The sequence below is a fragment of the Fukomys damarensis genome, unplaced genomic scaffold (assembly GCF_012274545.1).
Source record: "Fukomys damarensis isolate Sample0158 unplaced genomic scaffold, DMR_v1.0_HiC HiC_scaffold_16, whole genome shotgun sequence".
Lineage (NCBI taxonomy): Eukaryota > Metazoa > Chordata > Mammalia > Rodentia > Bathyergidae > Fukomys > Fukomys damarensis.
Genome location: NW_022900928.1, coordinates 60,211,500 through 60,236,227, shown reverse-complemented (window position 1 = coordinate 60,236,227; position 24,728 = coordinate 60,211,500). Strand labels below are relative to the sequence as shown.

Sequence of the window (24,728 nt, the reverse complement as noted above, 5' to 3'; positions counted from 1 at the left end):
TTTTTTTTTTTTTTTTTGAGACAATAAACCAAAGCAACTCACAGAAGTAAAATCTAAACCAAAATTAAGGAATTAAGAATTTCTTATATAATAAAGAAACTTTGCTCTTTAGAGTTCAATTTTCCACAGTCACTTATGAAACAGTAACTAAATGTTCCTCTATTTATAAAATATCATTCTCAATTAATACAAATACTCTTTGGGGTTTTTCATTAATTAAAAAAGAATTTACTAGGCAGATATTAAGTGCCAGAAAATGTCATAAGTGTTTAGAATATAATAAATTAACTGGCTTCTCTACTTTTATAGAGCCCAAAGTTTTATTTCTGGTCCCTATGTCACCTTCTCAAGAATGTTTATTCTATGAAGGAAAAAGAAAAGTAAATAAAGGTGTAGTGTGAAGAAATATATTAGAAAGGATGACATGAATGAGAACATTCCAACAAGAAACTGACAATGATCTTGGCATCTCTGAGAAACAGTAAAGAAGTTAGTGTGAATGGAGCACAAGAGTTAAGCAAAGATCAGAGGAAAGCAGGGGCAGATTTAACAGGCCTGAAAAGTAATGAACAGAGTTTAAATTTGGGGTGGGGGACCAGGGATTGAACTCGGGTTCTTGAGCTTGCGAGGCAGGCGGCAGAACCACTGAGCTAAATCCCTGGCCTTCAGGAGTTTAAATTTTATTTGAAATAGGAACTTAGAGATGTAGCTAAATAGCAGAGTACTTGCCTAGCGTATGAGGCCCTGGGTTTAATCTCCAGGGCAGGAAAGAAAGAAGGAGGAAGGGAAAAAGGAAAAGAAGGTATTCATCTTTTTAAACCATGACTCAGTGGTTTTTCAGTATAGTCATAGTGGGACTGGGTGTGTGGCTCAGTGATAGTACACTTACCAAGTACAGTCACAAAGTTGTAAACTATCATTATCATTTGATTCCAGAACATTTTCACCATCTCAAAAAAGAAACTCTACCACTTAGCCCATTACCAAACCAGTGATTTGCTCTGTTTCTATGCATTCAATGTATGTGTGTGTGTTTGTGGGTGTGTACATACATGTGTGTGTTACTAGGTATTTAACCCAGGGCCTCTACACCAAACTATATCCTCAGTCTCTTTTTTTAATAATTTTGAGACAAAACCTTACTGAGGTGCTAATACCTCCAGCTTGGATCGAACTTGCAATCCTCTGGCCTCAGCCTTTCAGAGTGCTGGGATTACAGGCATGCACCAGGCAATCCTGCACACTGCATATAAATCACAAGGGCTGGGGATTAGCTCAGTGGTTCCACCACCTGCCTTGCAAGCACAAGGTCCCAAGTTTGGTCCTTGGTATCAAAAAATAATTTAATCATATAAATATGTGGTTCTTGTGTGAAGCTTTCATTTAGTATGCTTTTAATGTTCATGCATACTGTAGCAGATATTAGTACCTCACACTTTTGTATGACTGAATAATATTCCATTCCACAATATGCCATATTTTGTTTAGGAATTTATCAGTTGATGAACATTTGAACTGTATGACTAATGTGCTATGAATATTCTTGTATAAGTTTTTGTGAGGACACACAGTCTTGGGCATATAATTAAAAGTACAATTGATGAATCATATGGTAACTTTTGTTGTAACTACCAAAGTGTTTTCCTAAGTAGTTGCAACATTTTACATTCCCAACTTCTCTATATCCTCAGAAAAACGTGTTATTACTCATCTTTTTTACTTCAGCCATCTTAAGTAGGTATACAACTGTTTATGTATATAACTTACCATTTGTATGTCATCTTTGGAGAAACGTAATTTTTTTAAAAAGGTCATTCTGGTTATAGTACATCAAAAGGACAGCAGAAAGAGAGGACAAACAGAAGCAAAAAACTAGTCAGGAGGCAAGTGAAGTTGTCTAGGCAAGGCTATTTTGGCTTAACCTAGACTTATGAACAAGGATATGCTATCAAGCCACAACTCAGGTTATGTTCTTGTTATGCTTTGTGTTTAGATGTCCCACCAAAGCTTCATGAGATGAGGTGGGACTTTTTTTTCAGAAGCAGTTGAATCTAGAATGTGTGATGCAGGGGTTAAGGGAGCGTGATCACTAAACCACTACACATAAGCGACTGATTTGGCACCAGCCTAATCTCTGTAGTCTGAATAAAAGGGGCAGAATGACACTGTTAAACTCATTACCTTTGCTACCTTGTGTGTGCCATGTTGTTTCTCCCCTGCAATGCCTGTTTGCCATCCCTGCCTTGGAGCCAGTCCATTATAGACTAAAATCTCTACAAACTGTGAGCTGAATAAACCGTTTCCCCTTTAACTTTAGGTGTCAGGTATTTTGTCTCAGCAATGAAACAAAAGTAACGCAATTCTGAAGAATTGAGGGATTCGATGTAGGTTAAAAAAAGAAATATCTAGCAATATGTGATGGCACATGCTTACAATCCCTGCTGAGGCAGAAGAGTAATAAGTTCAGGCCAACCCAGGCAACTTAGTGAACCCTGTCTAAAAGGAAAAAAATAATAAAAATGGGCTGGGGTGTAGCTCAGTGGCAAAGCACTTGTCTAGGATGTGTCAGGCGCAGGGAATGGGGGGCGGTAGGCTGGTCTCACTATGCTGCCCATGATACAACCTACATCCTCATGCCTCCTGAGCCGCGAGGAGCTAAGATTAGAGGCATGAAGCACCAATCGTTCTCTAGATCATCCACAGTCTGTAGACCACTGTAAGAATTCTTTTAGTCTAAGTAAGAAAAGGAGATAAAGAAGAGCTTTGAGAAGCATAATGTCTTGTCCTGAATTAACATAAGACTATTGGAGCTGCTGTGTTGGTAACAGACACTAAGGGGACAAGTTAGGAAACCTGGAATCAAAGATAATGACAGGTTTGGGCTTGAACAAGGAAGAGCAGATGAGAAGTGCTGTTAATTCAGATATGCAAGAGTATAAGAGGAAGAGATCTGGGGGAAGCTCAGAAACTCAGTTTAATAAATGCTATATTCAAAATACCTACTAAATACGGAAATGAAGATATCAACTAGGGATGTAAATATATAAATCTGGATATATCTATTTTGTTTATATTTAAGTTTTGCATAGGTCTTGAATATCTCATTCAACTTCTCCCTCATCTACAATACATAAGATAAGCTTGCAGGCAACGTAACACTGAAGGGACTGCTGTACTTGCCAGTGGCTGTGGAGGGCGAGAGCTGCAGCCAGGGAGTAGTCCACTGCAGAGCAAGGATTCAAATATGCAGCTGGAAGCAGGCCCAGGAGCAAAACACTGACTATCCTTTCACTAGTCCAGTGGAGAGATGCAGCCTTAGAACCAGCTACAAAAAAGAAAAGATTCCTAAGAGTTGAAGGAAGATATACACATCTCTCACATCCAACATTTATCACTTAATAACCTAAACTGACAAAAAGGTAAACAGCAGCCGGGTATGGTGGCGCACGCCTGTAATCCCAGCACTCAGGAAGCTGAGGCAGGAGGATCGCTGTGTTCGAGACCATCCTAAACTGACAAAAAGGTAAACAGCAGCCGGGTATGGTGGCGCACGCCTGTAATCCCAGCACTCAGGAAGCTGAGGCAGGAGGATCGCTGTGAGTTCGAGACCAGCCTGGGCTACAAAGTGAGTTCCAGGTCAGTCTCAACTACATAGTGAGACCCTGTCTCAAAAAACAAAAACAAAAAACAAACAAAAAGGTAAAGAGCAGGGGCCAGGGCAAGTGCAGGGTCCTGAGTTCGATCCCCAGTACCGTAAAGAAAAAAAAAAAGTAAACAGTACAGATAAGATTTAACACTGTACCCTTTCTCTGAAGTCCTTTAGTTCAAGAATATCTTAATACCTGAATATACTAATGAGAAAACAGATCTGCTTTACTTCTACACAAGGTAGATGAAAATTCTGTGAAATTAAGCCAACTTTGGACTTCAGTGAAATACAGATATCTTAAAAACTTAAGTCAGTGATGCCTGATGAATTCCTTTAAAATAACACTTGTTGGGGCCAGGGATTTAGCTCAGTGGTCCACTGCCTGCCTCTCAAGCATAAAGTCCTGAGTTCAATCCCCAGTACCAAAATAAAATAAAATAATACTTGTTTATTGACAAAGGTTTTTTGGGGTTTTTTTTGACATAGGGTCTTGCTATGTAGTTCAAGCTGGGACTCAAGGTAGTCCAGGCTGGCCTCAAATTCATGGTGATTCATCTACTTCAGTCTCCCAAGTGCTGGAATTATAGGCACGTGATGCCACATCCGGCTTTAATGGCACCTTTTAATTTGGGGGATTTTTTTTAAATTTTGGTACCAGGCATCAAACTCAGGACTTTGCGCTTTCGAGGTAAGCAGCAGAACCAGTGAGCTAAATCCCCAGCCCTACCTTTTACTCTTTGAAAGTAATGAATATTATCCACCTAAAACAAAATTAATTCAACTAACTCAAAGAGAAGCAAAGGTCTAAGGTCCTTTTAGGATCACGGTTCTCCCATCCCATTATTTACAAACAAGTCCAAAACAGTGAGACACAAAAAATACAAACAAATAAAAAAACTATATGGGCTTTAAACATTTCTTTGAGAGGCTATCTTTTTCTGAGGTTCCACACTCCTTTTAGAATGTAATAAGAAAAGGAAGTTTCTTCCCAGAAAGTATCACATAGGCACATATATAAAAATGCACGAATATGTCATTGCCTGCTGTGCAAGTGCAAGGTCCTGAGTTTGATCCCTGGTACCAAAAAAAAAAGGAGCATGAATACAACTTCAAGACATTTTCTTCAATGCTTCTCCAGAATGACTCTGAAGTAAGCAAATCAATGCCAAATAAAACCTTTTCAAAGATAGAAAAAGTCTTAAAAAGCAAAACAAAATAAACAACAACAAAAAAATTACACTCTCCTAATCTAACTCAAATATAACTTACATGGTTGAATTAAGAATCAAGAGAGGGGGGCAGGAATGCAGCTCAGCAGCATAGCTCGTGCCTAGCAAGAACAAGGCCCTGAATTTGATTCATAGTACCAAAAAATAAGAATAATTTTTTAAAAAAAATCAAGAAGTCTTGAATACTGACCTCTTCAGACTTTAAAAATGGAAATACACTCATCATTATTCACCCTCAAATTTTCTAAGACTTATGTGAATAAAAGCTAAACAATACTTACTTAGGAAATATAGGGTTTTAAATCAAACTAAAAAAGAAAAGCAATATACATGATACAACCCAGAAGATACGAGTTGTAAAACTATCTCAATCATCCACAACTGGTCCATCACATTACCTAAAATAAAAGTAATTTGACTATAGTGGGGCAGCAATCCTACAGAGCTATTTTAAGAAAGCTTTTTAAAAATTTAAAGACTTAGGCCAGAAGATTCTCTCTAAATATAAATGGCACCATTTAACCATGCTGCCCCAAGCTATAAATTAGGTCTTCATTTGTCAAAGGCAAACATGAGAGTCTGGCCAAATCTCAAGTTCAAAATGTAACACACATCAAGTCCTGCCAAAGGCATGATAAATAGTTCAGCTAAAGATGATCAGAACCCAGAAAGCAGAGGGGTTGGAGAAAACATACAATGACGGCTTGGTGTCAGGTGAATGTGCTGTGTTCCATACCACCCTGGAGAAAGTCGGTCTTGGAGAAATGCTGAGACATGAGCAGGTTTGACCACTGGAGTTCGAAGGAACAGACCTGAGGAAAGAAACGAGATCACAAGCACCCCTTCTTTAACAGGACTGACAGACTTTCTAAATGACAAAAAGCAAGCTGCTTAGTCTTAAACAGGTGATATCTATAACACTAGGACAGCATCATTTCACTGAGTTACTGTAAAGTTGGACTAAGTAGCCATCAAAAGACTGAGGAATCAATGAATCATTTATATAAAAGGGTTTTGCTTTTGTTTATTTTTTAAATAAATGGTTCCATCTATTCATCTATTTATCTAATATTTACTAAATCTAAGACTGTGCTTGGCATAGGAGCAAGATAGAACATAGTCTGCTCTCACAGAACTCAGTCCAGCCTGGAAAGTTCAACTACGACCTTCTTTTCTAATGTCTCCACTTACTTTTTATTTTGGTACCAGGAATCAAACTCAGGACCTTGCACTTGCAAGGCATGCAACAGCACCACTGAGCTAAATCTCCAGCCCTGTCTCTATTTTTACATACTTACACACACATATCCAGTATTAGAGACTGAACGCGTACAGCACTGGGCTACGTCCCAGTTTTATTTATTTTGAGATAGGGTATCACTGAGTTGCCCGGTCTGGCCTCAAACATATAATTCTCCTGCTGCAACCTGCAGAATAGATAGGATTACAGTTGCACTCCACTTGTACCCCTGAACTATCCCTTTCTGCCCCATTTTAGGTCCTGCCTCTTGGTTAAAAGGCAAGAGCTAAATTCACCCAGCCATATCACTTATTAGGTGTGACATGACAAGCAACTAAGTTAAATAAATTCTACAAATCTCAATTTCCCCATTTCTATATGGGAAATAACTGCAGTTACTTCACAATACTCTATATAAAAAATCAGATAATGCTCACAAGATGTTTAGCACAGTTCTCAGAATGTTAAAGGCACAGGGACGGTCATTTAGCTCAGTGGCTCTGCCACATCTGCTTTGCAAGTACAAAGTTCTAAGTTCGATCCCAGGTACAAAAGAATGTTAAAGGCACAGAAACACAAAGAAGGTAATTTCTTATTTTCTTTCTTTAAAGTCCTTTGGCCACTTTTCCTCACCTGATGTAAACATATTTAACGATTCTCTTGACCCATGTCCTGTAAATAACAACCATGAACTTTCCCCTCCTTTCTTCTCTTTCCAATCTTGTTTCTGTAAAGTGCTGTCTAAAGTACTTCCTTACTTTCCATCCTTTAACTCTGAAATATTTTTACACTCCTTGTAGCTGCTCCAGTAGAGAACAACCAACAATCTGCACATAACCATAGACAATACTTAACTGTTCAGTTGTAATTTTATTGGGCCTTGCTAGATCGCCTGGCATTGGGAACCCCTTCTTTTTCTGACTTTAGAACTTTTTGGTTTGTTTTTTGAGACAGGGTTTCACTGTGTAGTCCAGGCTGGCCTTGAACTTGTGGCGATCCTCCAGCTTCAGCCTCCTGAGTGCTGGGATTACGGGTGTGTGCCACCTCATCTGGCCAGAACTCTTGTTGTTAGTTCTCCTGATACTCTGATCATACCATATCAGTCTTCTCCTGCATTCCTGCTGTTTCCCCCAGGATTCTTTAACTGCCCATTGTTATCCTCAGTTCCTATACCCACCCAAAGCCTTTCATTTACTCTCATAGTTTCACTTACCTATCAACTAACAATATCCACATTTGTGACTCTTACCCTAATACCTCACCAGGTTTGGTTTAACTGCCACATGAACTTCTCCACAGAGATGCTTATATTGAAATCCTTCAACTCATATTTCTTCCCAAACTTTTTTTTCCTATTTTGTTCCTTACTTTATTTAATGACACCTTACGCACCCTTTAAACTACCCCAGAAATCTGGAAATAATATAGGACATTCCCTCTAAATTTATTCACCAGAGCCGGGTATTTAGCTCACTTTCACCCCACCTGCCTCACAAGCACAAGGTCCTGAGTTTGATCCCCAGTACCAATACATAAATCACCAAATCTGATATTTCTTTTCTTTTTTTTTTAATATTTATTTTTTATCTTTATTTTTTAATATTTTCTTTTCTTTTTTTTTTTTTTTGGTACCAAGGATCAAACTCGGCACCTTGTGCTTGAGGCAGGCAGTTGGAACCACTTAGCTAAATCCCCACTTAGCTAAATAGCCCTTACTAATATTTCTTGAGACAATCTCCCTTTTCCTTTTTATTTTTCCAAGCTTAGGTCTTCTTCACCTTGCCTAGACTACAACAGTGTCAAATCTCTCTGACTTCAATCTGGGCCTGCTTCATTTTCCACTATGGCCACCTATTACATTGTTATCAATGGCAAATTGAAACTGAATCTGCAAGTTTTTTAATGGCTACCTTTCAGGATTGCTTGAGCCAAGGAGATAGATGTAAGCCAGTCTGGGGAACACAGTGAGATCCTGTCTCAGGAAAACAAAACAAAGCAAAGCAATGGCTACACTTCAATACCAAGTAAGTGTATAATGTTTTACCAAGATAAGTTCTTTTGTAGGCAGGCAAAGTGGCACTGGCCTGAAATTATTTGGAATGATGAGACAGAAGGATAACAAATTCAAGGCCAGTCTAGGCATCTTAGCAAGACAATCTCAAACTCAGGCACATGCCTGAGCACTTGGGTGAGGCAGGAAGATCAACACAAGTTCAAGGTCAACCTGGGCTACACAGCCAGATCCTATCTCAAAATGACATTCAAGGGCCGGGGATTTAGCCTTGTGGTGCTTCTGCCTGCCTTGCAAGCACAAGGTCCTGGGTTCGATGCCTGGTAAACAAACAAACAAAAAAGATTCAGTAGTTGAGTTCTTGTGCAAGGTCTTACATGAAAAACAAAAATTTCTATGGGCCTGGGATTTAGCTCAGCGGTTCCACCACCTGCCTGGCAAGCGCGAGGACCCGCGTTCGATCCCAGGTACCAAAAAAACAAAAAAAAAACTTCTGTGATTTAATTCCACTTTACCTTTCTAAATTCATTTCTCCCCTTGACCTTCACACTCACCAACTATCTGATTTGTTTTCTCTCATACTGTGCAGCTTCTATGTCTTCATCTTTGCTTTTAGTCATTTCAGTACCTCTAACCATACTGTCCTTCTTTCCTTGGCTTTCTTTATCCTCAAGACTCAAATCAGGTACATGTCTTTAAGAATCAAGATTGGGGGGGAGGAAGATCGGACAATCCTTTCAAAACACAGCTAACATACTCTTTCTTTGAACTTTACTAAATTATGTACAACAGAAATTTTTGCTTTATGTTGATTACGCATAAGTGCATTTTTCTTTAAAAAAATGAAAGCACTGTGATGGTAGGAATCATCTTATATTCATATCTGTATTTCTACAGTATCTGGTATAGAACCAATGACCAGTTAAATGATTATTGAACCGATGATCCTCCACACCCATATACAAACATACCAACCTAGGGCAAACAGGCAAGACCAAGTACTGTATTGAGGTTCAAATCCTAATTCTCTTTCTCAATTCGGGGGCAGGGCTCATTTTAAGAACCGTAAATGGAAGCCGGGCACGGTGGCGCAAGCCTGTGATCCCAGCACTTAGGGAGGCTGAGGCAGGAGGACCGCTGTGAGTTCGAGACCAGCCGGGGCTACACAATGAGTTCCAGGTCAGTCTCAATTACTCGTGAAGCCCTGTCTCAAAAAACAAAATAAAACAAATTTTAAAAACCAGTAAATGGAAAAAACAAACAAAAAAGAATTATTATGTGGTATAACTTCCAGGGAGAGCTTTCTTTAAAATTATCCTATCATCACGTCAGCAGGGGAGATGAACTTTTGGGCCCGTAGGCGACGGTGGTCATTGCTGAGATTTGGACAGGCGCCTGGGAGGATGAAGGGAAGAAATGATAGATTCCTTCCTTCTCAAGACTTCTCTCATCACCTGGCAAACAAGCTGTCACTCCCAACCACTTTCCCTGCTGTGTTAGGCATCTCCAGCTGACAGAACCCCTCACCTCGGGATCCTTGGGCACCGCAGAGGACACTCAGCCTCAGGATAGCCGCCATCTCGCTTTGGAAGCCTCAAGGTCGTCCATCAACCCGGAAGTACAAATCCTACCCCGTGACAACAAAAGAAAACGCGGGGAGGAAACGCTAGATGAGCAGGAAGTCAAGACGCGCCGCGCGCCGGTCGCACATGCGCACACTCTCTCCCGAAATCCTAATCTTTACTCTGACAATGGCGGACCTGGGTGAGGCGGACGAAGCGGAGTTGCAGCGTATGGTGGCGGCCGAACAGCAGAAGGCGCAGTTCACTGCACAGGTGCACGGACGGGTATCAGCTCTTGCGAGTGGAGGGAAAGGAGAGTGAGGTACAGGTCCCCATACCGACGGAGCTCTGGAGGGGCGGTGAGGCAGACGGCTCGGTGCGCGGTACTGGCTGCATCCCATTCCCCTTGCATGGTACGAGATCTGGCCCTGATGTTTTTGGTGGCCGATGGTGCTCATATGCTTGCTAAACCAGCGCAGCGTGAGAAGAAAAGGCCAAGGATAGCGAAAGGTTTGGTCTACCGACAGGGGAGCCTTATTACGTGGTTGGACCCCTTCTAGGCTGGCACTAGGAAGATCTGTCTGATCTGCCCCTTGAAGGGCCGGCCTATGTGGGTTTTTTTTTCCGCCGTCGCCCATTGTCTCGCTAGATTGTGAAAATGGTTTGTGATGTTGTATTTTAGAACGATGAGTACTAGAACATTTTTGGACAAAGGTGGGCTCTGAGGTAAACAAGTGTACACTTTTGTTTAGGACCATGTTTTAGACCTTTAGGCATGTTCACCCCAAGCTTCTCTTTTTGCTAGCTGCATGACCTTGAACTTCTAATCATACCCACCTAAAGTCCCGAGTGAATAGACTACCGCCCAAAAGTAATCTCTCGGTACATGGTTTTCTTTTTCTGGGAGTACTGACGATGCAGGCTGTGTGGCAGGAACCCCCACTAGAAACTTTGAGCCTGAACAGTCTTAAGTGAAGACATTTTCTGGGGTAGGGATCCATGACCTTCATCAAACTCTCTCACTTTGTAGTTCAGGCTGGCTCTAAACTATGTGTGGCCTCAAACTCGTGACAGTTCTTCTCAGGAGCCTGTCTCCTGAGTGCTGAGATTATAAATGTGGGCCATAACGCCTATCAAACTCTTAAATGTGTCCATGACCGCTAAATTTAGGACATACTCTAGGTTCCAATGATGGTTCAAAATGGTTTAAATTGATACTATCTTTCCATTTTATATTGGTTTCTTAGGGATCTGAAAGGGGGATTTACCAACTGTGGGACAAGGGTCTGGGTCATACTGGTGACAAATTAGAAAGTGAAGAAATACAAGAATCCAAATTGATTCCATAGTTAATTCCATGTTGAGAACAGTTTTATCAGGTCATGAAAAAAAAAAGAACAGGATGGCCATGGTGACACATGCCTGGAGGCTGAGGCAGATCACTTGGAGTTCAAGCCAGCCTTGGGTATGTAGAGAGTTCAAGGCCAGCATGAACTACATATGGAGACCCTGTCTCAAAAAAAGAAAGAAAAGGGACAAAGTTAGGCCTACTTCCAGACCCCAGTGGTAACTGATTTTCTTTTCCTTTTAGGTTCATCACTTCATGGAGCTATGTTGGGATAAATGTGTGGAGAAGCCAGGGAATCGCCTAGACTCTCGCACTGAAAATTGTCTCTCCAGTTGTGTGGACCGCTTCATTGACACTACTTTTGCTATCACCAGTCGGTTTGCTCAGATTGTACAGAAAGGAGGGCAGTAGACCAACCCCTGGGAGAATAACAGAAGCAGCAAAGGACTTATTCAGATTGAAGTGCCACTGGGGAAGAGTTGTCAACCCACTGTCAGCATCAGTCTGTTGGTACTACAAAGTAACAGATCAAATGTACAAAACATTTATTTATTTATTTGGAATTCAGAAATTCCAGGTTGTAACATCAGCTATTCAATAAATGAATTCTCCCGCTTTTTTTTTTTTTAAATCCCATTTTAGGATTTAACATAGATATCTGATTGGAAGGAACACTAGAAATAAATATGTTCCAAGGCTGCTAGTTGAAATGGGAGATCATAGGTTTTGAAGAGCCATCTTTAGCCATCAAAGCCTTAGCCTAATGCATAGACGAGAATTAAGGGTTGAAAAAGGTGAAGAACAGAAAACAGTTTTATTGCTTTACACAGCCAAGAATAGATAAATGTGTTCAAAAAAAAAAGTATTCCTCGGGAAAAAGTTAAGCCTATTAGTATGGGTGGAGGGTAAGATCAAGACCCAAAACAGGGCCACCTTCCTGGAGGAGCTTCATTCCACTGACCTACTTTCCTGTATCTGTGCTTAAGAATCAGTACTTTAGAGCATAAAAACAGTGCTAAAAAATACATGCTAAAAATTTTCAACAAAAATTCCATTTGTTCCAAGAAGGTTAAGAGGTAGTATAGACTCTTCCCATTGTAGACCTCCACTTATCCTAAGGATAAAAATACACTCCAGAGAACATTAACAATTGAGTACCAAAGCATTAATATTTCAAATAAATATCCCAAAAGGTAGCACCTGCTCATAATGAAGAAATAGGGCACCTCTAGCCAACTATGTAACTTAAAACCAAGCATTTAGAAATCTGTTCCACAAAGAGAATTAAGAACTATTAAAACCACCACTTCATGGAATGTCATCATAGTTGTATTCTATTGCTGGTGTCTTAAAACTGTTATACTACCATGAAGTATTTTATTACACATGAGGAAAGTAAGGCCAGGGAGGTTAACTTAACCTGCTCTAGAACTCTACCAATTTAGCAGAATCTCAAGACCAAAAATCTGGACTTTAAGCTTTTTGCTTAGCTCTTAAAGTTGACAACCAGGAAAAAAACATGTCACTCCATCTTCCCTCCTATAATGAAAAATTCACTTGTGTTCTATCAACCTTCTTTCAGTGATATTTTGGTTTCATAAGAATTACATAGTAGGGATCATAGTATAGCAAAAGGAAAAGATGTAGTCTCCACCTGGTACTTTAATCCAAAAGCAGCCTAGAAAAAAGTATGTCCCTGAGAAGCTTCGTTAATTTGGGAATGGATTTCAACTTAGTTTCAGGGAAAATATAAAATTAATGAACAGAATTAGAAGTGAATAAGGAGGACAACAGGGCTGGGGGTATAGCTCAGTGGTAGATCAATGTCTAGTATATGTAAGGCCCTGGGTTCAATGCCCAATACTGCCCCCTCCCCCCCAAAAAAAGACATTTAAATAGCCATTGCTCTGAATCTCTTTCAGAACATAATTTGCATAACTGACTCCTACTTCTTCCCATTTAATAGATGTCACCTCCAACAACTGAAATAATTTCAAACACAGGTCCATTTAGGCAATATACAACAATGGAACTACAAAACCATTTACTATCCAATTACCAGATGTTAGGGCTATAAGGAAATCTGAGAAAACCCTAGTCCCTTACAACAGTTGTCTATTGATATTATCATGAAAGGAAAAGGTTTGTTCTTATGCCCATTTCCTCATAAAGTGAACTAGACCATAGCTATGAAATCAAAACACAGAAGGATCAAAGCACCAAGGCTAGAGACAAGTTAGATTTGACACCTACTATATAAACGACAGCAGCATAGTGTTCCCTTCTCCATCCACTTCTTACAATCTCTCTCTCTATCCCAGCTCTTAATTTCCCCCAATTCAACATTCCAACAGGTGTATCCAGGTCAATATTGGTTTTAGTTTTCTGGGACCTTTAATTTCCTATATATGTACTCTACACTAAATGTGATTAATTGCAAAAAATAATCTCTTCAAGAAACCTTCATAACAAAATACCAGATTCCCTATTAACAAGAAAAGGGGATCAAGTTTAACAGGCCAAAATAGAAGACAAGGAGTCTGTCGAAACATGTACAGCTGGCACAGAACAGCTCCGACCTCAGGCCCCCTGTGCTGAAGGAGTCACTAGCAGAAACCCCTAGATGTAAGAACTGTAAATATCCAGAGTCAAGTGGGAAACAAGAATGTTTTCTTTCCCATTTAGTCATCCTCTGAGCTCTCAGCAGATCTCTCATCTGTAGCCACTTTCCAATTTGTGCGTTTGTTTGTCCTTTTCTGTATTTCATTGTTAGCTACAGGGATGTGAACTTTTTCCTCTCTCCTTTTCCTTTTGGTTTTCTTAGTGTCTCTTTCCTCACTTTCTTCGGAACTACTAGATGCTGAATCATCTGACTGGGAAGTATGACTTTCTGTCCCTAAAAATAAAACTGGTTTTTTAAGAGACTTTTTTGGGGATTTTTTCTTGCGCTTATGTGGTTGCTTCCTTTTCCTGGTACTAGAAGCACCAGTTTCTTCTGAGAACTCACTTGAGGAATCCGCTGTTACAACGATGGCTTCTTTCTTGCTTTTCTTTTGCTTTTTGTGTGACCTTTTTTTCTGCTTCTTTTTGTGGGACTTCTTTGACTTCTTATGTTTGCGGGACTCATGGGTAGATGATTTTATCTGAGGAGATGTTTTCTTCCCATTGGTAATATCTTGCTGCTCACTACTGAGAAAAAAAGTAAAAAAGATAACCTTTTATGTAGAAAGTATATCTTAATACTCTGCATTCTAGACAAGAAATTGTTATCTGAATTTTAAATAAAACTTTGACATAGGGATATTTTGAGAGTTACCTACTTTTATTTTTGGGAGGTTTTGTTTTCTCCTCTTTAAAATAAAGATTAAAAAAGGAAAAAAGGTAAAAATTCTAATCTGCCATACTAAGTTACTGTATAGAATACTAACCACCAGTCCCTTCTTATCCATGTTTTCAGTTACCCAGTGGTTTGTTACCCATTGTTAATCATAGATAAATGGAAATATTAAAATGGAAAATTCCAGAAATAATTCATGTTTCAACTATGTCATTCTGAGTAGTATCATGAAATTTCTCATGATCCCTCTGTCCCACCTGAGACCTCTGTTCAGCTATCTCCCCCTTAGTCGTGTAGTAGCCATCAGGGTTATCAGAGCCACTGTCATGCTATAGTAGTGTTTGTGTTCTAGTAACTATTATTTTACTTAGTGTCCCCACTGTACAAGAGTAGTGAGACTGGCAATGCAGATATGCCAAAGAGAAGCCATGGAATACTTCCTTTAAAGTGAAAAGATAAAAGTTTATCATAGGTATGAATGTACAGGAAACAACAGTGTAGACAGGATTCATACCATATGAAGTTTCAGGCATCCACTTGGGGGTCTTGGACCTATCCCCAGTAGATAAGGGAAACTATTACACATAAAAACCAAAATGTTTATAGACATGTCAAACATCAATCAAGGAAAGGCCCAATAGGAAATGCCTTCCAACTAAATCATGTTTTGGGACAGGGTCTCCCTACATTGCCTAGGCTGGACTCAAACTTCTGGACTCAAGTGATCCTCCTACCTCAGACTCCTGAGAAGCTGGCATTATAGGTGTGTGCTATCACACCAGGCTCTAGCTACATACTCAGTGGCAAATATAGCCTCTGGAAAGTTTGGAACACAATTTATAGTACAGATTTTGTACTAATCTTACTTTCTAACTGTCCAGTAAGCCTATTTGCCTTACCTGTCTGTTTCAAATTCTTCTGGGTATAACTCCTTATAACCACTGTGACCCCATCTGTAAGATGACACATTACATTTATTATTAAAGCAAAGCATAAATTTTGGAAATTAAAGTTAGAAAGATGTTGAAGCACATGCATATACAGCCATGACAGTTCTGTAACAGCTACATTTTCTTTACTGTACACCACCATTTCAGACAAAAGATTCTTCTATCCATTTGTACAAATTTGCCATGCTCCTCTTTAAGAAACACTAAAGAACTCATATTTTCTAATGCTGTCTACGATGGAACAATTATTTTTGTAAAAATAATACAATTTTAAAATGTTTTTGTTTTTTTGTTTTTGGTACCATGGGTCAAATGGGTCCCTGAGCTTTTGAGGCAGGTGGTGGAACCACTGAGCTAAATCCCCAGCCCACAATTTTAAAATGTTTATTGAAATGTGATTCACATACCAAGATGGTACCAAAAAAACAAAACAAAAACACATACCAAGAAATTTGCATGTGTGTGTGTGTGTGTGTGTGTGTGTGTGTGTTTTCGTTTGGGGGATCGAACTCCGGACCTTGCATTTGTGAGGCAGGTGGCAGCACCACTGAGCTAAATCCCTGGCCCCCTTTTTCTGGTTATTGAGACAGGATCTCTCTGTGTAATTCAAGCTGGCCTTGAAATCACTATGTAGCCCAGGTTGGCCTTGAACTTGCAGCAATCCTCCTGCCTCAGCCTCCTAAGTGCTGGAATTACAGAGTGCGCCACCACTCCTAGATGCCCTTTTAGAGTATAGTGACTCATGAGCCAAATTAAAACCCTTAAAAAAAATAAGAGTGCCTTGGCAACCATTAATCTGCTTTCTGTCTTGATGGACTTGTTTATTCAAGACATACCACATACATGATAATACAGTATGTGGCCTTTTGTGTCTAGCTTCTTTCACCTCAGTAAGTTTTTCAAGATTTAACCATGTTCTACCACTTTTAAGTACTTCACTCCTTCTATTGCCAAATAATATTCCATTGTATGGATTTCCCATTTTGTTGATCTATTCATCAGTACATAGATATATGGGCCGTTTTTTGGCACAGTACTGGGAACTGACTCCAGGAAACCTCAACCCTCTTTCTTTTTTTTTGAAGCAAGATCTTGCTAATTTGTGCTAACCTCAAACTTATGATTGTCCTAAGTCAACTACCCAAGTAGCTGGTATTACAGGCCTGTACCACTGTGCGTGACTTAGTTTTCTACTTTTTGACCAGTATGATTACCTTGTATACAGGGGGTTTTTTGGGTGGGGGGTACCAGGAATCAAACTCAGGACCTTGTACTTGCAAGGTAATCATGGTGCCACTAGCCCAAACCATGTGTACAAGTTTGTGTAGGAACCACTGATTTTGACCAACATGCATTCTCAGGTCAATCATCATGAAAGGTCTCAGGAATTGAGTCACAAACCTGTCTGGCATGTTAGCTTCATAGTCATATAACTTCTTGTTCCACGATTTAGCCTTAAGAAAATCATCTTCCAGTGCCCCAGAAATTTCAGTCTTTGTCCTCCAGTATTCTCTCTGACTTTCTTCATCAAAACCATCACTACGCATCCGGCTACAGAAGAAAACAGAAAAATGTTTAGATTTCAAAACAATCCATGCAGTTACTTTATAAAAGAAAGAATACCTTGAAGGGAGAATAAAACAAACTATACTTAAGAGTTAAAAAAAGGCTGGGCGTGGTGGCGTGCACACCTGTAATCCCAGCACTTGGGAGGCTGAGGCAGGAGGATCACTGCAAGTTTGAGACCAGCCTGGGCTACACAGTGAGCTCCAGGTCAGTCTTAACTACATAGTGAGACCCTGTCTCAAAAAAAAAAAAAAAAAAAAAAAGTTAAAAAAAAAAGAAATGATAACATATGTTGGATATTACCTATTCCTCTCTGCCATAGTCTGGATCTGGTATGTCTCTCAAAGGCCTATGCAAAGCTTGGTGCCCAAAGTGGCACTACTGGGAGGTGGCAGAACTACTAAGAGGTGATTCCTACCAGTAGGTCTTTAGGTCACAGGATGGAGGAGGGAACTATGGGACTGTGGCCCCTTCCTAGTTCTGTTTTTTGTTTTCTGGTCATGAAGTGAGCCATTTTGCTATACCATGTGCTCTTGCCATGAGGTACTGCACTGCCACAAGCCCAAAGCAATGGAGACAATCAATGGACTGGGATCTTCAAAACTGTGAGACAAAATAAACCTCTTCTTTTATAAATTAATAATCTGAGGTATTTTATTATAGTAACAAAAAGGTGACTAACACATTATTTATAAAAACCAATTAAAAGACAAGCATGGTGGTACACGCCTATAATTACAGCACTGAAGAAGCTGAGGCAGGAGGATTGCCACATGTTCAAAGCTAGCCTGGGCTATACAATTTAAGACCAGCCTGAATTACAGAGCAAGACTCTGTGTGGAAAAAGAAAAAAAAATTTAACCACTACTACCTATCCTATTGCAGTGTATACAGTGGTACCTCAGTGTACAAACTTAATTTGCTTTATGATTTGGGGAAAGATGGCTATGGTTGTGTTTGTCACCTGAGGGGGAGTTGTGAATGGAAGCAAAATTTTGCTGAAGGCTTTGTTTGCAAGCTGAATTGTTTACAGACGCATTCATGAACTGAGGTGCTACTGTAGATGAAATCACACCTGGACTGTGTCATGCCATAATTTCTCATCACTAGGATACAATACCTAATACCCACAACCCAATACCTAGAGCCAAGAGAGGTGGCACATGTCTGTAATCCCTCCCTCCCAATTTGACACATATACCCTATATGCCCTATCCCAAATTAAAACTATTAAAAAAGAAAAGGTTTAATTTTGGCTCACTGTTTCAAGGGGATTCAGTACAGGGGTGGCTGCTCTAAGAACCATCACAGGAGGGCATGGGAGAACAAAGATGCTCAGATCATGGCAGCCACAAAGCAGCACAAGGGGAATAGTGCCAGAGAGGAAGGGGTGTGATACCAGACAGATCCCAAGATATACCTCCATGGCATACCCAAAATGTGCTCTGCCATTCCTGCCAGCAGATCCCAGGGCCAATCAAGTTGACATAATCAAGCTTACTACCACATTCATTTACTAATTCACAACTAGGAACACATGCAAAGAGAAAAATCAAAACATAATCACAGCCACTATGCTGTCTTGCATGGTGGCCACCCTCACATTGTAGGGTGTACTTCTTTCCCTACTTTTACTTGGCCCAAACTCACTCTGCAGAGCCTGGTTTTTATTTTTCCTACCTTTAATAAAACTCTGCTACTGTTTGTGCTTGTCTTTACCAATTCTTTGCTCAGGACAGAAAGAATCTAGAAACCACCTCGAAAAAAGAGACTCTAGCACTCCAAAACCCAGTAATATATTTGGCTTAGTTAGCCGAGAGGGTAGGTAAGGCCCTTTGGGCATATTTTTGTTGTTATTGCTGTTTCTAAAAACGTAATCACAGCTGAGGATGCTTTAAACTGCCCTAGAGATTCTGAAATACATCCCCTTCCTCTGCAAACCAGCAACTTGCTGTAACAAGATCACAGTAACAGTGGGAACAAGGCCTACCCCAGGGGAATGTTGTAGTATGCAAACAATCAAGAACCACTAAGGGCTGGGGTCAGTGATACCGCCGCCTGCTTTGCAAGCACAGGGTCCCGAGTTAAATCCCAGGTAGGACCCCCCAAAAAAAAGAACCACTGATTCAGCCTATTTACAATGTCCACTAACCAGCCAACAAACCAGCTCATCAGTTGTTTAAGGGCTTCCTGTATGTCAGGCACTATTCTACCTGGTAGGAATACAACTGTACACAAGACACTCAAAATCCCTACTCCTGAAAAGATCATGTGTTAAAAAGTTATTAGATTCTTACTTATCCATTAAGAGGTATATTCACCCTGACAGACATTAGTAGAGTACTCTAAAAGAGCAATCATGGGCTGGGATTTAGTTCTGTGGTTCTACCATCTGCCTCACAAGCACAAGGTCCCGAGTTTGACCTCTAGTACCAAAAATAAAAAAAAGCAATCATTTTGTTTCTGGAAACACTGCTACTTAAAATTGAAAAACTAATACAAAATAAATCACCATCTATGCAAACTATACTTCTAAATTCTCAAAGGACCACCACAAGAAAAAAAAAAAAACTGAAACATATATGTTTTTATGCTGAGACTCTGTTTTACCATGTAAAACCTAATTACTTCTTGTATGAAGCAACTCGGGCATGCCCAATCATACATCAAAGTACTACACATAATCCATAAGCATATATGCTTTAAAAATTTCACTATTGATTTCCTTATATAGTATCAGAAGTCATGATTATTATTTTACATTCTTTTTTTTTGAGGTAGAGTCTCCCTATGTAGGCAGGCTGGATTTGAACTCACTATGTAGCCCAGGCTGGCCTCAAACTCATGGTGATCTTCCTGCCTCAGCCTCCCAAGCGCTGGGATCTGTGAGCACTGTGCCCATCTACACACACTCATTTTTCATACACACCCTCCTACACTTAACAGCCATGAGACCTAAGACACATTCCCTATTATTTGGACATTCCTATAGCTCCACAGGTAAAAAACAATCCCTGTATAATCCTTCACAGTCACAAATTATTACAAACCAAATGTGAAAGGCTATTGACCTGACAAAGATAATGAGTAATGGGATAAAGAAAATGCTAAAAGAATGAATGAAAGACTAAAACAGAAAGGAATGATTGAACAGTTAAGCGACCAGCTAGGTTCAAACAGAAAACCTTAAGCTAAGTTATCCAGCAAGAATGCAATTCACAGAACCCTAAACATTCACAACTGTCCAAGACAGAATTTTTAAGTTTTCTATTGTATATACAAAGAGTTTGGCCACAAGTATGATAGCATTATCCACAACTATTATCTTCATGTTTGTGTCTAGATTTGCAAAATGGAGCATCCTTAATAACATAGAGATCTATCTTAATATATTACAATGTTATGCCCATTTATTTTTATTTTTGATTTTTTGAGACTGGGTCACACTATGTTGTTCAGGCTGACCTTGAACTCAATATGTAGTCCAGACTGGCCTTATATTGATGGTGATCCTCCCGACTCAGCCTCCCTAGTTCTGGGATTACAGGCATGTGCCACCATGCTCAACAGTATATCACAATGTTTGTAACAAAAACTGATTATTCTGAAAAAGATGAGAAATATTTTGGTTCTCAGAGATGCAACTTCACCTTGAACTGCTGGGTAACATTTTCCTTTTAGTTTCCGGGTAAGTATCTTCCATCTGTTTCTCTATTTCTCTTATTTTCCACATATCTGATTCTTCCTGGATCTAATATTTTTTAACAAAGAGAAAGAAATAAAAATAAGTCACTAAAAATTAGCATTCTACTGTACAAAACAGTAGCTAAAACTATAGTCTGCACTAATTACTAAGTTAGGCCTAAGCTATGATCAGGCACTTAGAAAATATATTCTGGTTTCTCTAAAAAGTTGTTAAACAGTCCAGTCTAGGAAATCTCAAATACAGGAAATTCTTCAACTATAAAATGTGTAATCCTACATGTCTCTAAAATGCAACATGATGTTTTTTCTTTTTTGTACCAGGGATCGAACTCAGGACCTTGCATTTTCAAGGCAGGTAGCAGCAACACCGAGCTAAATCCTGGCCCAATATAATATGATTTTAATTGTATCATTTTGATTGAACTTTGACCATTCTTATAAGCAAAGCAAAACAGGTACAACTACATTTTACTGTGAAGAAACAAAAGCTAAGAGATTTTAACAAAATTTTTAAAAATTTGTAAGAACAAATCTTTGAAACTCACTAAGGCTGTCACTTTTCATGTTATAATTGTTTCAATTTTTATTTTTTATTAGTACATGTTTGCAGTACATAATGACTATATTCCTCATGGGGAGCTGGTACATGACACATCATATTCACATTATAATTATTGTCAAAAATAGTAACAGTATAAGCCAGGTTTGGTGGCGCATGCCTGCAATCCCAGCACCCAGGAGGCTGAGGTAGGAGGAGCACTGCAAATTCAAGACCAGCCTGGGCTACACGGTGAGACTGTCTAAAAAAAAAAAAAAAGCCAGGGCTGAGGAGTTAGCTCAGTGGTTCCGCCACCTGCCTTGCAAGGTGGATCCAAGTTCGATCCAAGTTCAATCCCCGGTACAAAAAAAAAGCCAGTATGTTTGATAGAGAACTTCCTAAAAATCAGACTACAATGCTCAAAGAACATGAACACATTTTATTTCTAAGTCCTCCTGAATAACTTGTTAAATATGTGCTAGATTTACCTCAGATTTATCTTTTTTAGCTACCAATCTCAAATCATATGAGTTGGTTAATACAATTGATTAGGCAGCATGGTAACAATTATATACTCACCCATTACTGAAAAGTCAAGTAATGTAACAGTAACAATATTTATGGTCAAATCACTACCATAGTTCACTGAAAAAACTACACATAGGGTCTGGCATTCTTTTCATTATATGTATTCTCCTAGGTGACCTTATCTACTATAACTTCTATCATCTCCCTATAAACCAATAATTCAAACTCATGTCTAGCCCCAATTTTTCTTTCTTCCAAGTTTGAATTTTTAACTGTAAGCTTCTCAACATAAATACGTTCAAATCAAACAAATTATATTTCATCTTTTGCTATTGTTCCATATTTTAATTAATGTGATCATTATCTCTCTCCTAGGTCACACAAGGTGATTATATTTAACTCCATTCCTACCACTATTATCCAATTAGTCACTAAGTGTTTTACCAGAGATTCTATCTCTGAAATTCCTCTTCTTCATCCCTGCAGATGTGCCTTCACTCAAACCCTCATCATCTCTCAACTGCAACATTACAATCACCTAATTGTTCTCCCTACTGTTTCTTCCCACCTAATCTATTCCCTAACCAGTTATTACCTTTCAAAAATACAAATATGAGTATGCCACACTGTTTAAAACATATGATGACTTCTTTATTGCCTAGAGGAAAAAACTGTAATCTCCAAACATCACAGACCAACACTATATTTGGCCACTTATGTCTTAATTTCTGGCATTATCTCCTTTATGCCTTTCTTTCCCCCAGTACTGTGGACTGAAACCCAGGTTCTTTGCCCTAAGCTACATACCCAGCCCTTTTCTTTTTTTCTTTTTGGGTACTGAGGATTGGACTCGGGACCTTGCGCCTGCAAAGCAGGCAGAATCACTGAGCTACACCCCTGACCCTCTTTTCTTATTTTTTGAGACAGTGTCTCGCTAAATCCACTTAGTCACCCAGGGTGATTTTGAAATTTGAATCTTCCTATTTTGCTTCCAAGAGTTCTGGAATTATAGGATTGCACCACCCCATTCCTAGCACATTCTCTATCAACTTTCCTGCCACATCCTACATGATTTATGATTTGTCTGTTTTTTGTGGTGCTGAGGATCGAACTCAGGCCTCTGCACATGCTAGGCAACCACTCTACCACCAACCTATATCTCTACCCCATGCTCTTTCTGTCATTTATTAATGCCTGATGCCAAAATGACCTTTCATATCAGATAAACGTATACCCATTCATCAAGAATCAGTACAAAGGCAGGGGATTTAGCTCAGTGCTGCTGCCACCTGCCTCACAAGCACAAGAACCTGAGTTGGAACACCAGTACCCCCACAAAAAAAAGAACCAGTTCAAGCATCAGTAGCCCATGTATCACTCATTCTATAAAATCTTTTCTGATTTTATAAGACAGATTTCATTATTCCTTCCTCAGTGGTCTAAAACACTTAAAGGGCCAGGGATTTAGCTTAGTAGTGCCACCACCTGCCTCACAAGCGTTAGGTCCCAAGTTCAATCTCCAGTACCAAATAAAAACAAAACTTTCTAAATGTTTCTATAATATAGTATTCATCAAACAGTACCATAATTATTTATTTCTTCATCTCTGTATCTCCTGCCAAAATAACACTTGGTGCAACATGTCCCCTCATTAAGTATTGGGGAAGGACTGTATTATACCTCTCACCTTATTGTGAGCATCTGTGTGCCGAATGACATTCCTCAGGAGGACTTTCCCCAGCGGAACCCGGGACATTCTTTACTCTGAAATTAATCAATCAATAACATTCAATAATAACTTTCCTCTCACCAGGGATTTAGCTCAGTAGTGCTGTGCCTGTCTCACAAGTGCAGGGTCCCGAGTTCGATCCCCAGTACCCGCTCCAAATTATAATAATAATAAATAATTTCCTTCTCTTCTAAAGAAGCATGAAGTAAAGGTCATTGAATTTGAAGTCAAGGTCCTGAAAAGCAGCTTTTCCTTCACCATTAAAAGACAGAAATGCCTGACAACAATTAATATAGGATCAAAGGAGCTGAGCTACATCGGAATTCTTTGAAACTGTACAAGATTGCAATTAAATGCTTTCAGGAGTATCACTTTATTTAATCCGCAAGTGGTGTTTTAATGAAGCCAAACAGTCCCTCATTATCCACAAGGAATTGCTTTCAGGATGCCCACAGGTATTAAAATCAAAGGATGCTCACATCTCTCATTTGTATATAATCTATGTACATGTTCCTACATATTTTAAATAATCTCTAGATTATGTATAATACCTAAAACAATGTAAATTCTACGTAAATAGCTGCTATCCTGCACTGTTTAGGAAATAATCACAAGAATAATCACAAGAAAGGAGTCTGTACATGTTCAGTACAGATGCAATTTTTTCAGAGTATTTTCAATTGGCTGTTAGTTGAACTCAGATGTGGAACTTTGGATACCAGAAGGTCAACTGTATTCCTATTTTGTAGGTGAACTTTCCTTAAAAAGCCGTAACTTGCCCCAGGTCACATATCCCAGGCAAATGATGTATATCAATGTCCAGATTAGAATTCAAATCTCAAATCTCAAAATTAGTTTTCAATAAAAAAATACAGTATCTAGATTTGAGTGTCAGAAACTAAAAGCCTCAACAATAACAAAAATGCAAAGATGACCTAAATTTCTTAAGGCAGGGAATTTTATTTCCTATTTTGCACAGAAGTTTCCAAAAACTAAGTGTCAAAGATATTCATACGTGTAGCTCGTAGAGGCTTTGCACAACCACCCCAATGCTCACTCACCCCTCGATCCTGAGGAAATCAGGCATCTTGTTAGTGTGAGACGAGGAACCACTCCATTACAAGATCTCCTCCGACCCAGGAAGCCAAGGAGTCAGGGCTCAAAGGCAGCTCTGCAGCTTCACCCGAGTCCTTCGTGAAAACGCAGGCTTCCCACCGGTTAATGTGCCCTCGCCCGTGGCCCAGGCCACGGCTGCCTTCCCCCAGCCCAGACCGACAGGCAGATCTCTCTCCGCGACTGAGGCCAGCGGGGGTGCGGGCGCGGACTCCGGACTGCC

General features: G+C 39.6%; 3 protein-coding genes across 7 annotated transcripts in view; 1 reads left to right on the top strand and 2 right to left on the bottom strand.

Moving 5' to 3' along the window:
* The window catches only part of Sdhd (succinate dehydrogenase complex subunit D), an 11,417-nt gene extending 1,632 nt beyond the window's left edge, over positions 1-9,785 (bottom strand). The window contains exons 1-3 of one of the 2 annotated variants that reach the window (XM_010610706.3): positions 9,657-9,779; positions 5,574-5,690; positions 3,181-3,325 (exon numbers count right to left, since the gene is read on the bottom strand). In XM_010610706.3, the coding sequence (XP_010609008.1) occupies positions 3,181-3,325; positions 5,574-5,690; positions 9,657-9,708 (314 nt within the window). In that variant the 5' untranslated portion in view covers positions 9,709-9,779. Of the gene's footprint in view, positions 1-3,180; positions 3,326-5,573; positions 5,691-9,656 lie in introns of both variants that reach the window. The other variant, XM_010610707.3, reaches the window with a different exon arrangement.
* Timm8b (translocase of inner mitochondrial membrane 8 homolog B) lies at positions 9,786-11,572 on the top strand. Its single transcript, XM_010610705.3, has 2 exons — positions 9,786-9,964; positions 11,283-11,572. The coding sequence occupies exons 1-2, from the start codon at positions 9,800-9,802 to the stop codon at positions 11,448-11,450; spliced, it is 333 nt and encodes a 110-aa protein (XP_010609007.2). The 5' UTR covers positions 9,786-9,799; the 3' UTR covers positions 11,451-11,572.
* A 5-nt stretch (positions 11,573-11,577) lies between these two features.
* The window catches only part of Nkapd1 (NKAP domain containing 1), a 13,560-nt gene continuing 409 nt past the window's right edge, over positions 11,578-24,728 (bottom strand). The window contains exons 2-7 of one of the 4 annotated variants that reach the window (XM_010610698.3): positions 24,454-24,582; positions 23,351-23,427; positions 20,543-20,643; positions 16,728-16,877; positions 15,276-15,329; positions 11,578-14,228 (exon numbers count right to left, since the gene is read on the bottom strand). In XM_010610698.3, the coding sequence (XP_010609000.1) occupies positions 13,721-14,228; positions 15,276-15,329; positions 16,728-16,877; positions 20,543-20,643; positions 23,351-23,419 (882 nt within the window). In that variant the 5' untranslated portion in view covers positions 23,420-23,427; positions 24,454-24,582 and the 3' untranslated portion in view covers positions 11,578-13,720. Of the gene's footprint in view, positions 14,229-15,275; positions 15,330-16,727; positions 16,878-20,542; positions 20,644-23,350; positions 23,428-24,453; positions 24,723-24,728 lie in introns of those variants that run through there. The other 3 variants (XM_010610700.3, XM_033764325.1, XM_010610699.3) reach the window with 3 other exon arrangements.

Coding starts and splice junctions, on each gene's coding strand:
- Timm8b (XM_010610705.3), top strand. CDS start 9,800: ATGAGCAGGAAGTCAAGACGCGCCGCGCGCCGGTCGCACATGCGCACA. Junction 9,965..11,282: donor AGGCGCAGTTCACTGCACAG/GTGCACGGACGG, acceptor TTTTCCTTTTAG/GTTCATCACTTCATGGAGCT.